Below are 13,464 nucleotides of genomic sequence, written 5' to 3' on the forward strand. Positions count from 1 at the left end.
AATAAACGGGACTTAACTCGGTGTTGCCGGCAAGCTTAGGATATCTCATCTTAATCAATATAATAATATGTTCAAAATGATTGGGTGACTAGGTGCAACGAAATAATGACCTAACCTAACCTAAATAGATTCCACAAAAATTAATGTTTCATTTTTCCCCTGGCTGTTCTGTTTTGCCATGTTCTGTTTTGTCCGGTTACCCACAATTTTTTTAACAACTTAAATTTTAATTGTAATTAGAGAAAAAACTTGACAACAGTCTCACGACAGAGTTACGGCAATTATAAAGTATATATTATTGCGTACAGAACATGACCGTAAAATAGAAATACGTATTTTTAAAATCAGTAATTTAAAATATTGTTTATTGGAATACGTGTTGCACATAGCCAATTTCGACGAAAGTGTGCTGTATTATAATCACAGAACTGATAATAAAATAAATAGAATACCGATAGGCAATATTCAATACGCCGCATGTTGATGCCGGGTTTTGAATTGTCCTACGAAAATGAAGCACGCATTATGCACGTGCAATAGTGTGTGTAATACACCAACATTAAATGAGCGTAAATCCATAAACCGAGAGCAGTTTTCAGTATTCGGCGTAAAACGTATTCTTGTAAATTTAACCCGGATTCTTCCTTACTCGAGTCGGTTACCTGCTATCGCCTTACCAGTTTATGTATTTCAGTTCCCATTATTTCTGAGTTCCCTGATTGTAATAATGCAGCGCCATCTTAAGATAGTAAAGTACTTAAGTCGGCTTTGAATAATGCCGATGTTAAAAAGTTCCAAGAAGTCAATTATTACTAAGTTTACAAAAACTAGCAAAATTACCTGAGAACCATTGTCAAATAATAGGTACCACAAAAAAGGTCCTTTTCACCGTTTTATTTACAGGTAAGCACGAATCTAGCAAACCAGTTTGTCCTACGACCTAGGCCTGAACATAAACGGACCTTAAGTATGGTGAGAAAGCATTCGGCCACCGCGATCTTTAGATTAAGGCTATACATCAGTTGAGGCACGGTCTAAAAAGATCGTGGCTAGGCGATCGGCGGATTGCGGGTCGCGGGTGCAAATGACGCATGTCAAACGAAATATAATTTGTCATATAAATCCAACACGTGTCTATTTAATGTTCTGTTTATTGTTCTATCAGTAACAATAATATATATTCATTGACATGTTTTCTTTTTAAAGTAAATGGGTAACGTTTTTAGTCATCTTTACACGATTTAAGAATTAATACGCCCGTCGCCATCACGAATCAAATTGACATGTTTCCAGCTCCACGTTCTCTCTCCGAATGGCAGCGAGTCCAAAATTTCGTCGCGCCTATAATTGACAATTATTTCCCGTTTCACTGATGTATCACCTTAATAAAGCCCGAGCATAACTTTTTACACAACCAACGAGTGGTCCACTGCCATACTACTTATTGATAACGTACTTGCAAGCAGAGTTTAGTATTCTATAATGACTGAAGAGTATAAATAAGTTATTAGTTATTGTCGTTTAAAATCGACTGTCACATTGACAAACGTTCTAGTGTATTATGATATTATACACAGAAGAAATTTACTCACTTTGATCGTCACTTATAATTATTAAAAAAACATAACCACTAAATCAGATGAACTCCAAGGTCTCCACTCCAAGATACGTTAAAATAATCTGAAACTAAGAATACTCCGACAAGTCAACACGACAGACGCGTCAGTATGAGCACTCTATAGACAATGACAGGTCATCCCTAGACAACGGGAGGGGCGAAAAGTAGAACCGGACCAGTCGTGTAATGTATCGGCTTCCTTCTTCAGTGGGCAATGATTCGGCACATAGAATTTCTACGGCTGAATTACGCGTCGCCATTAAATATTGATTTGAATTACTACGGGTCCGCAGTGAATGAGTTAACTTCATTAATATTTAATTACCACATTTAAATAACATGCTAATTATATCGAATGGCCATATAATGCCGACACGGCTGCCGTGTCGTCAGCACTGCGAGCACGTATTGCTGAAATTTATTGTTTTTTTTTTGTTAAATATAAAGTTAGTGGTAATTATTTTTAGTTAATTTAGAAGAAAATATTGATAACTATATTGTGATTACATTTGGTAGTCGTACTGAGAAGCAACACAATGGTATAACGTTTCATAGTTAAATTGATAATAATAAAATTGAATTAACTATTTCTTTTATTCAAACGAATAATTCACAAGATTTAAGAATATATCATTCTGATTATTGAACATTATATAATTTTAGAAAAACACTGAGAGAGTATATCACAAACAATAGAAAAAACTTTTTTGAAAAAAGTAAGCCAACCGGTCGGGAATCGAACCCGGCATCTCCAACGGGTAAACGCCCCAAACTCGTCGCATTCAACCATTATGCTACGGAAGACATACTAATGACGACAATATTTATGTCTGTCTAGGTACGCAAGAAACACTGTTTCATTTTGCCGAACAATACCCACTCTCTTTATATTATTACTCTGAGCCTACACCGGCTATATTATGTTTTCCATCAATGGTTGTAAATTTAAAATATGGAAATCATTATTTTAAAAATTCACAATCGTAATAATCGGGATCGACCAAATTTTGCTCCGCGATCGACCGGTTGAGAACCCTTGCGGCTAACTGTATTTCTAAATTGCAATATGTATTCGTTACTATATATATAAATAAATATGATTATGAGAATAGATGATTGTAAAATTATTACATTTCGGGGTAAATTAAAGAGATATGGTGGCATTCACTGGCATACACGGGGTTTACTTAGGTACTGTGGCAAAATGTATCACAGAAACATTCAGAATTGAGAAAATCATACTTTATTGTAAAATGTCATGGCTAACGTGATCATTTATTTTTTGCCTAGTAGGTGTCCCACTAATTTTAGTATTTAAGGAAACGCATATTTTTTAATTTATTTTATTTATTAATTAAAAGAACATGAATGAACAATTGAAAAACAATCTATGTATTTTTCTGAAGAACAGTATACCTATTTATATTTGGTTTTGATTTCAAATAAGAATGAAATTCTTGGCAGGACTTCTTAAAATCTACTTTGCTTTAATACAGTTTAAGGTTATACCTCAGTTGAGGCACGGTCTAAAAAGATCGTGGCTAGGCGATGCGCGGATTGCGGGTCGCGGGTGCAAATGACACATGCCAAACGAAATATAATTTATTGTTCTATTAGTAACAATAATAATATATTCATTGACATGTTTTCTTTTTTAAGTAAATGGGTAACGTTTTTAGTCATCTTTACACGATTTAAGAATTAATACCCCCGTCGCCATCACGAAACAAATTGACGTGTTCGCAGCTCATCGTTCTCTCTCCGAATGGCAGCGAGTCCAAAATTTGGTCGCGCCTATAGTTCGAAATTATTTGCCGTTTGACTGATGTATCGCCTTAAGAACTGCGACTTGCAACTGTGTTTTTTTCAAAGCCTCGGTAACATCATATTAAAAAAAACTGTTTTTTCGATCGTCCACAACTTCATAAGAGAAAAGATGTGTGTTCAGTGTTCAATCCTATCACTTTTTGCGGTGTAATGTAATTAGAAATAATGAATAGGCACTCATCAAATACTTCTGTACTTGGTTACAATTGATGAATCCCTTATCAATCAATTACACTTTGAATTTCTTCCCGCGTAGGTATTTTGGTTAAATTCGCCGATTCAAATATTTCTATTTGTTACCATGGGTTGCTCTCTTTCCGAAAACGGGACATTTGACGTCCCGAAGCTGTGCTTGGGGACAATTGGATAGGCTACCTAAAAACAAGACGTTCCCGTTAAAAACGGGACGTATAGTCACGTTAGTCACGGCCCCCACATCATGAAGCGGGCTCCCCTACCCATCGCTAGGGTGAAAGACAGTGGGACTTTTTAGAGAATCGTTTTTTTTTTAATATTGTTTCAGATAAAATTACGGATATTGGGTGTATTTTTAGCGATTTTTTTGTATTGTTGAATAAATCCATTTGAATTATGGAGTTATCGAAAATCGACACACAGTCATCAAACAAAATAGAGACTTTTTTCCCCATTAGGGCAAATTTGAGATGTATGTTTATCTCACTTATCAGGTCGACCCGCAACGCCGGGCCCCCCAGAGCCCTGTCAGCCCCCTTGTGGGGAGCATGATGCATGTATTGTGAGATCACCAGGAATCGTATCCCGTACGTTATTGGACTATGACCATAGGGAGGCTATTGATTATGAAATATGTCCTCTTTTTATCATCGTCAAATATGGGAACCCAACACATATAATATTAGATCACTGCTTACTTGATATAAACCTATCTTATATTATGTATCTTCGGGTAGGCGTTCCCGAGATTTTACAAAAACCGGTGACCAGTGACGTCCCGTGGGGTAGGTAGATTGATCGTCGCTTGGGGGCGGCAGAATCATTTGGAATATACAGAAATAGCTACATAAACTTAGTAATAACGAAAACAAAAAGTATTAATTAATATTAAAGGTATAACTGGTCTGTAATTTTTTGTCATGTTTGCGATGTCTAGTTTACTTCCTTCGACGTCTTTGGTAACCAGAAACGACACGAGCAGATTTGCGAATAATTACAGTCTGACTTATTACCAGTGCGCATGGAAGTTGCGTTGGCCGTCGTAATTCCTCAAGACAGTGGAAATTAATGTAGATGTCGCAAAAATGACATGTAAGAAACCACTAAATTACCAACGTCAAAAAAATCCCTACTCTTGACGAAAAATTATTTATAAATTAAATTTTGTATGTTTTATATTTTGTTAGTAATGTATCCATACAACACATTTATATTGGAATCATGAAAGGATGATAAAAATACTGTATAAAAAATGTGGTGGCATTTGACGCTGCCTAGGGGCGGCATTTTGTCTATTGACATCACTGCTCTCGACCATAATGTTAAAAATCACTGCAATATGGTATCGAATATTTCACAAGACATTTCAAGATAACAAGAACACTTGAAAAAGGTTCACGATGATAGAAAGAAAATATAAGGGTTTATCTTATTTTAAAGCACTTAAAGAATATTTTCAACGACTTGATGATTTATTCTTAAAATAATCATCCCCGATTGGGTTTGGACCCTTTTTCCAAGTAGGATTAACACTTAAAAAAAAACTTGCAACTCTGACTGAAAAAGTTGACACCACTACACTTTATCTTGGATTATGTTTTTAATTGCATTTCCTATATCATATAATTCATAATTTAAATTCAAATTATGTTGTTATTTTAATTTTCTTTTGTTTATGCTTGATTTTAAATATTTTAATAAACAATTTTATAATTTATGCATTGGGGATACTTCTTTATTATATTCCGTGAGTACATAAACAAACATAAATTTACCATACTGCGCGTACACAGAAAAATGGTTGGGGGGGGATTAATTTGAGAAAAAATATCCATAATATTTTTTAATTGATTTTAGAGGCGGCGTAAGGGGGTGCGGTTTTTAAAAAGCGACGTATAGCTTCTCATCGCTACAACTGCGAAATATCGCACACTGTATGACACATTCCCAATACCCAGATACTCCAAACTTTGAGTCTAAGGAACGAATGGGTTAGGAAGCAGACAAGAGTGCGTGATGTAATAGACGTTGCCAAACAGCTGAAATGGAGATGGGCGGGGCACATTGCTCGCCGAAAGGACGGCCGCTGGACAAATGCCGTCATCCAGTGGTACCCAAGGGGTACGAAACGGCCATAGGGTCGCCCTAAAAGCCGCTGGATTGACGAACTGGTAAAGTTCGGCGGAAATACGTGGCAGCGAACGACACAGAGAGTTGGAGAAAGCTTGGGGAGGCCTTCATCCAGCAGTGGATTGACCCCGGCTGATGATGATGATAAACACCTGACCTGCAGGTATGTGGGTGTACAACGCAGTGGTAATCGAATGCGCGAGGTTTATTATTAGGATTGTTAGTATCCATTTGTATTGTCCGAGCCGTCTTGTCGTTTAGACATGCCGCATAACAATATTAAAGCAGACATTGGATGCCCCAGTTAATTGCACCTATCTATGAGTGCCATGGGTCTTTCAGTGGCCATGGGCCTTGCGTGTCGTAGAATGCCGAGAGAAGTGGGCTCAGCCCTTTTAGAAGGCGGGTCTCGATCCTCAGTCATGAGATCCTAACGAAGAATAGGATGAAATGATAAGTATTCGGTACATTTAAGTACCTAAATAATTTGTATTTTTTTCCGTTTTTGGGGGGGGTCCGAGCTCGAAGTGATTATTATTAATTATTATGTTATATTTAAATACCTACAACTGATCATTTTGGCTTCCAAACACCGAAGTGCTCGAAAATTATTTTTGTCCGCCACTAACTTTGGAGAAACAGACATTCTTATTATTTATTTTCATTTTATATATTTAGCCTTTAAATCCTCTAATTCTAATAAAAAGGCACAATTTCTAACATTTTCTCATGTATATTTTATTACATATTGTATCAATCGCCTGTGGTGCAATTTGTTTATTAGGTTTATGCATTTTAATAATATTATGCTTTCGCGACCACTAATGCAAATTATATAAAAATAGCTTGAAGTATTGTTACTAGACAGTGTTTACTTACGTCATACATTATTTAATTTATAAATTGGCATCAAAGGTAGATTTTATACTATTCTGGTGCCAAAAACATTGTGGTTAAAAAACTAGATTTACCATTAATAGAAAAAAATATTCTTCACCAGTGTTACATTTCATTTTTAAAATAGTATTTAAATTAGAGTAAGTACATAATTTATTATCAAATTTTAAACATTATTTAACAACGAAACAATGTGGGTTTATATTATATTGATAATAATGAACCAAATAAAGAAGTAAATTACCGTGTTCGATGGTAAGCAGAAGATAATATGGTTGTATTTAAAAGACTTTTCCAAAAATAGACATTGAAAACACAACACAACATGCATTTTTTTTGTAGGCTTTGAGCCCGCGACTACGCTTCGTATTAATATAAAGACGGCGCCGTTCTATCTACTAGACTAGACTAGAACTAGGCCATCGTGTTTTATTATTGAAATATAACCCAACAATTATAATGCATTCTACAAGTTCAAATGAACAAAACGAATCCTTCACAACAAGGAAGTTAATTAATACATACCTCTTTTGTTTTAGGCGTCAAAATTTCACTATTAATATTCCGTGATTAATGCGGTCCTGGATATATTAATGTTATATCGTATTGTCAGCTACTAAACTAGTCGTATGTTGTGCATGTAGTTCAAAACTCCGATTTAGTTGTAGTTAGTTTGTGGTTATGTCTGACAGTTGCGACAGTCGATCGAAAAGTTTTTGTCACATACACATCACATTACACGACTATTAAGATGTCAAAAACTCACTCCCGCTTTATAAACCTGATATATTATAGTAATAAATATATTATTTCCAAATTATTTCGTTTCGATGATGTATTTAAAAAAAAAATAATAACATAATCATTGAATTCAAAACTTTGTTGATTCGCAACGCACGCGGCTACCATCACCCTCCTCCTCCAAAAGTTTACGATAATTTGAAAGGAAAATAAAAACTCAACCTTGACCAGTGTTGCCATATTTTAAAAGTGGAATTATTGTACCGAGCCACCTAAATTATAGTATTTCAGCCAAAAATATAGTACACGTTGAATGACCAATAATTTTTTTAGACAAAAATTTAAGTGTAAAGTAATTATTGTCTCGTTTCTTAGACAGAAATTAAGATGTAAGATAATTACCTTCTCGTTTTTTTAGACAAAAATTCAAATGGAAAGTGATTGACGTCTCGTTTTTTTAGACAAAAGTAGGTATTTAAGTTCTCCGGAGCAACTTTAGAGCTATTTATTATCTATTGTCAACTTTTTTCGAATTTTGAAAATTATAGTATTTTGGGCGTACTATACCAATTTAATATCGTACATAGTACGCAGACGGAAATTATAGTACAAATACCATAATTAATTATAGAACGGTTGAAAACACTAACTTAACTTCACCCTTGACACAGTGATGCCAACCGTACTATAATTATAGTACAATACGAGGGTGGGTCAATAATTCCTTAGAAAAAAGCATTAAAACAGTTTTGATTTTTGTATTTTTTTTTTATTTCTCAACATAATCTCCTTGGAGCTCAATACACTTGGTTAGACGTTTCTCAATTTTTTTTAAACCGTCAGAAAAATAAGTTTTCGGAAGGTTCTCAAAATAAGCATTTGTCCGATCGATGACTTCTTCATTTGAAAAAAAACGTTGTCCACTTAGCCATTTTTTTAAGTTTGGGAAAAGGAAAAAGTCACTGGGGGCTAAATCTGGCGAATACGGTGGGTGGTCCACCAATTCGAACTTCAATTCTTCAATTTTAGCCATTGATCGTAAACATGTGTGAACACGGGCATTGTCCTGATGAAAGAGGATTTTTTTCCTGTTTAAATGAGGCCGTTTTTCTTCAATTTTGTTTTTTAGCTGGTCCAATAAAGATGCATAATAATTCCCTGTTATTGTTTTTCCTTTTTCCAAATAGTCAACTAAAATAATTTCACGTGCATCCCAAAATACAGTAGCCATAACCTTACCAGCTGATTTTACGGTTTTCGCCTTCTTTGGACATGGTTTGCCTTCGCAATCCACTGCTTTGACTGTTCTTTCGTCTCGGGAGTATAGTGGTGTATCCATGTTTCATCTACAGTCACAAAGCGACGAAAAAATTTATCCGGATTGCGTTGCATGAGCGACAACAGGGCTTTAGAGGCCACCACCCTATTGCGTTTATTGTCGACTGTGAGCAAACGCGGCACCCATCTTGCAGAAATATTTTTCATGCCCAATTTGTCATGTAAAATAGAAATGACGCTACCTTTTGAGATCCCTGTAACCTCAATTATCTCACTTAACTTTAATCTTCGGTCACTTAACACCATATCGTGGATTTTATTGATCATTTCTGGTGTAGTCACCTCTACAGGACGTCCTGAGCGTGGTTCATCCTTTGTTGATGTACGACCACGTTTAAATTCATTTAACCAGTTATAAATAGTTGCAAGTGAAGGAGCAGATATGCCGTGAACTAAATCCAACTCATTTTTTATTTCCTTTGCTGTTAACCCTTTTATATTAAAATGTTTAATAACAGCTCTAAACTCAATTTTCTCCATTTTCCATTTTTCCATTTTCCACAAGCAAAATTTTTTTTTAAATGTACGAGAAACACACAACAACCCGACCAATCTGATTGAAACTTCGCAGCATACTGAATCGGTAGTGCCGCTTCATGAAAACAAACCGCTTACAGTACTAGTCGCGCCACCTGTCGGCTTTTCTAAGGACTTATTGACCCACCCTCGTACTATAATTTTAATTCTGCGAAAAATATTATATACTATAATTTTACGCCAAATATACCAAAATACTGTAATTTTAAAAGATTAAAGACGAAAAATGTTCCTGTACTATATATTTTTTAGAAATACTATAATTTTTACGCCTTTGTACTATAATCAGCATAGAAAAAGATGGAAACACTGCCTTGACACCAATATTGCCATCTTTTTGGCACCGAATTATAGTACGCCTTCGAAGAAATTATTGTATTTCCGCAAAATCATAGTAGGTACGTCTTATCATTTGAAAATGTACAGAATTTTGGTTTTTCACCAAAATAAAAAATAAATGAGAATTTGAGAGAAACCTCTTCTGACCAAAAATACTCAAATAGAATTCTATACATTTTATTTTAATACACTTTTTTTTCTTGGTTTGCCCAATTTTCTTCTGTTGCAAAATTATAGTATTTTGCACCACGTCTTTGTAAGTAAATATTGAAATTTTAGTACCTTTTGCGTATTCTGTATCACTACTTTTTGAACGATACTTTAATACTTTGGTATCGTTACTTTCTTTTGATATCGATATTGACTTTTTCAGAAAGAGACCCATCAACAAGAAGCATAGATTTTGATACCTACCGATACTCTTGAAGTACCTAGCGATTATTTTTAAAACTTTCTTACTTCGATACTTTTTCCGTAGTTGGAATATTTAAATACTGATTAGTGATAGTGATTACTAGACATCGAATTATATGCATTTACATTTATGTAACATGCATATAATATCTCTTTTTTACACTTTATCGTATATTGACATATTATTTATTTTGATTTATAGTGCATAATTCAACATAAAAACATTTCAAAAATGGCCTTAAAATATTTATCGCGTATACAGACCTAAAAAGAAAAGCTTCATTAGAAAGAAGAATTTTATTGTGAAGCCATTGTACAAGTAATTTGATTTAGTATAAAATAAAAAAATCTAAAATTTTTTTTTTTTTGTTTTGATGATATTCCTTTCACATAAAACCATTAAAAAAAAATCTGATGGCTGGTTCTTCCTCGGGTCTCAAGAGGTTAATAAGTATATAATAAAATTTAAGAAAACTTTAGGTAGGTAGAGATTTGAAATTTCAAAAAAATATACCTAAATTAAATTATCTAAAATTTTATTATTTTTGTTTGTGAAGTAATTAGTAAAATAAGTAGGTATGAAGCGTTTTTAGATAATAATACCCACCTACCATTAAGCCTCCCCAAACCAAAGCGAATATTCGCAGCGAATTCGCAACGCCCTCGCTATCGCTGTCGCTACCGCTTGGATTTGATGCGAATTTCGCGTTTGGCCCCACACCAAAGCGTCAGCGACGCAGCCATAGACTAAATAATTTTATTTACGCGCCAGATTTAAAATTGTAAATATTATTAATATTTTACGCCAATTATTCTATAATTTTTATGAATTAAATATAAAAAATACACGTACACTATAGCGCTTTCAGAATTGCTACAACTTTTACCCACTTTGCGTAAAGTGTATTTTAATTATCTGAAACAAGGTGGCAGCATTGGATGCAGCCATAGACTAAATACATATACGAATGTCAAAGTGACAGTTGTGTGTTGACAAAATGTACACGTCTTCTGAATGCTTATTACACGCTGAAGATATAATGAGATGGCGTGCGACAAATTACATCGACATTTAATATAACCTTACTTTATGACAGGGCAAGATTGCCATGGCTCATAGGTAAGATAGATTTACTCAGTTTCATAACTGCACATATTATAAATAAGCATTTACCATGAAGGGTTAACAGGATTTGAAGGTAATATGCTATTGAAATAACATGTCTCCGTTATTTGAATTGTAGATTTTGACTATTTTGCGTTTCTACGCAGAGGGAGCGTACCAAAAACGGGTAGGCCAAGTCTTCTGCGCAATGAGCCAGGCATCAGTAAGCAGATGCATAGGAAACGTGTCCGATGCTATAATAGCAGTGCTTAGTAATACTTACATACAGTCGCCATACAGCGCTGACAGTCTTTAGTGTTGTGTTGATACCCTCTGATCAATTTATACAATATTACAATGTACATGTCATGTAACTAGAGTAACTGCGCATAGACACAACAAGTAAATTACCTACTCAATAAGAATTTAACGGGAATATTATTTTGTGTCGGTAAAAATATTTTTTAATTTCAGACTTCAAGAAAGGGCAGGTTTCCCGAAAATCATTGGGTGCATTAACTGCACCCATGTGCGAATATACCCGTCATACTTGGAGACTTTCAAAAATGAGCGCAGAAAATTTTCTGTAACTGTGAAATTCGTAATAAAATCTATGTTGTTTCTGATACATTCATATTCATTACGTATAATATCATAACATGACATTTATTTTTATGCAGGTATCTGACATGGACATTCTGGCAGTGAGTGCCAGATTTCCTTTGAGTGTTTATGACCAATTCATATTTAGTGGATCGTTGGTAAAAACTGAAATGAAACATCTACAGAACGACAAGAATTGGGAATTTTGTTTTATTAGGGAAGTATGTTAAACTTTACTTTACTATGGCAGTACCAGTAACAAATATTTTTGTTTGGTTTATATTCATCCGTATTTTGTATAGGTACTTCAAAGGAATCAAAATTTTGCATAGGTATGAATATGATATTTAATGAAACAGTTTTTTAATTATTTAAATCCTGATTTCTAATATTTTTACAACTTTCAGTCGAAAACATATTCAAATTAACAGACTGTGTATATTGAAATCATTCTAGTGCCACCATAGGCCAGCCAGACTCACTACACGGCTGCCCGCTGTTTGACCAGGGATGTGATTGAGTGTTTTTGGATAATGTACCACACCAGATCGCATAGCTACAGCAACAAGTGCAAGACCAACCGTGGCTATACATACAGTATACATGTATATATTAAATATAATTTATGTATATTTATTTATGGCTTATACACCGAAACAAAATATGTCACTTAACTGTACTTGAATATTTTTGCAGGATCATTCAATAAAAAATACTTGGTTTAGGTTAAGAAAGTTTTAATAATCATTTTTGCACAGAATACAAGAAAAATATTTATATAATTATTAGAATTACAATGAGCTTTAAAAGTAACACGATATTGTAATAAAATGGACAAATATGAAAAAAAATAACAATAAATTGTATATAGATAGGTAGACAGGGTTCAGATGATTCTGGCAGTGCAGGCGACTCATTTAGGTGTCAGTATTGTTACTTTCAAATGACAATAACACCGTTCCAATGTGATTCGGTCGTGCCAGAAGACTCTGTCCTTCCTCTATTTAGTAACCGGGCGTTTTACAACTTTAAATGAAAATTAAGTGGGTATATAGATAGTATATTTTTTCTAGTACAATATTATTTAATTAGGTGACTTTTTATTTCTTTATTACTTGAAATGGTGTTTATATGGTAGATGGATTATAATGGTTTTGAAATATAGTTATTTTTGTTAATTCTACTTTAACTGAGTCATTTACCTTGACAGCTGTTTCGGCACATAAACTCATTTTCGGAACATTCAACAATAATTTGTGATTATAAAAGAGCTACAGGTCACGTAGCAAATTAAATACGCTTAGTTAAATAATAAATACGTACCAAATATATTACAAAATACACCACATACATCCATCGAATATGGTATATAAAATACAGATTCAAGTATCAAATAATTCTTGGATAAATAGATGTTTATGTAAGTATATGTTTTTTTAAATACTTACATGATACTGTGTTGTATAACATTTAAATTTATATTTTTGATTTTGATTTACATACTTAAATGTACCTACATAAATTTGTAATGTACAGTAGGTACTTAATTACATTTTTAACATTAGGAAATTACCATTATTCGAATTTGACTTTGAAGTCCTTGAGATAGGGTTTGCTCTTTCTTCTTCGCGTGAGGATATATTCTACTAATTTATTTTTCTTTTTCTTGTCGTTGGTCATTTCTCTGTTTTCATTTACTGGTCATACCCGCGCGTCTGTT

At 34.0% G+C, this 13,464-nt stretch overlaps 2 protein-coding genes across 4 annotated transcripts in view; one reads left to right on the plus strand and one right to left on the minus strand.

Moving 5' to 3' along the window:
* LOC147075953 (uncharacterized) overlaps positions 1-7,588 on the minus strand; it is a 75,530-nt gene extending 67,942 nt beyond the window's left edge. The window contains exon 1 of the mRNA XM_085942288.1: positions 7,193-7,588. The gene's annotated coding sequence lies outside the window, so the exon portion shown is untranslated. The remainder of the gene's footprint in view (positions 1-7,192) is intronic.
* Positions 7,589-11,008: 3,420 nt separating this feature from the next.
* LOC147075954 (uncharacterized) lies at positions 11,009-12,468 on the plus strand. Of its 3 annotated transcripts, XM_085941940.1 has the most exons (4): positions 11,009-11,156; positions 11,616-11,727; positions 11,822-11,965; positions 12,201-12,468. In XM_085941940.1, the coding sequence occupies exons 1-4, from the start codon at positions 11,146-11,148 to the stop codon at positions 12,246-12,248; spliced, it is 315 nt and encodes a 104-aa protein (XP_085798066.1). In that variant the 5' UTR covers positions 11,009-11,145; the 3' UTR covers positions 12,249-12,468. The 3 variants fall into 3 exon arrangements, 1 of the variants encoding a protein (XP_085798066.1); XR_015069949.1 differs by lacking the exon at positions 11,616-11,727 and having other exon boundaries at positions 11,009-11,235; positions 11,822-12,468; XR_015069948.1 differs by lacking the exon at positions 11,616-11,727 and having other exon boundaries at positions 11,822-12,468.
* Positions 12,469-13,464: the final 996 nt, after the last annotated feature.

Source organism: Rhyacophila brunnea, unplaced genomic scaffold, assembly GCF_057557595.1.
Source record: "Rhyacophila brunnea isolate RB1 unplaced genomic scaffold, BYU_Rbru_1.0 scaffold_14, whole genome shotgun sequence".
Taxonomy (NCBI): domain Eukaryota; kingdom Metazoa; phylum Arthropoda; class Insecta; order Trichoptera; family Rhyacophilidae; genus Rhyacophila; species Rhyacophila brunnea.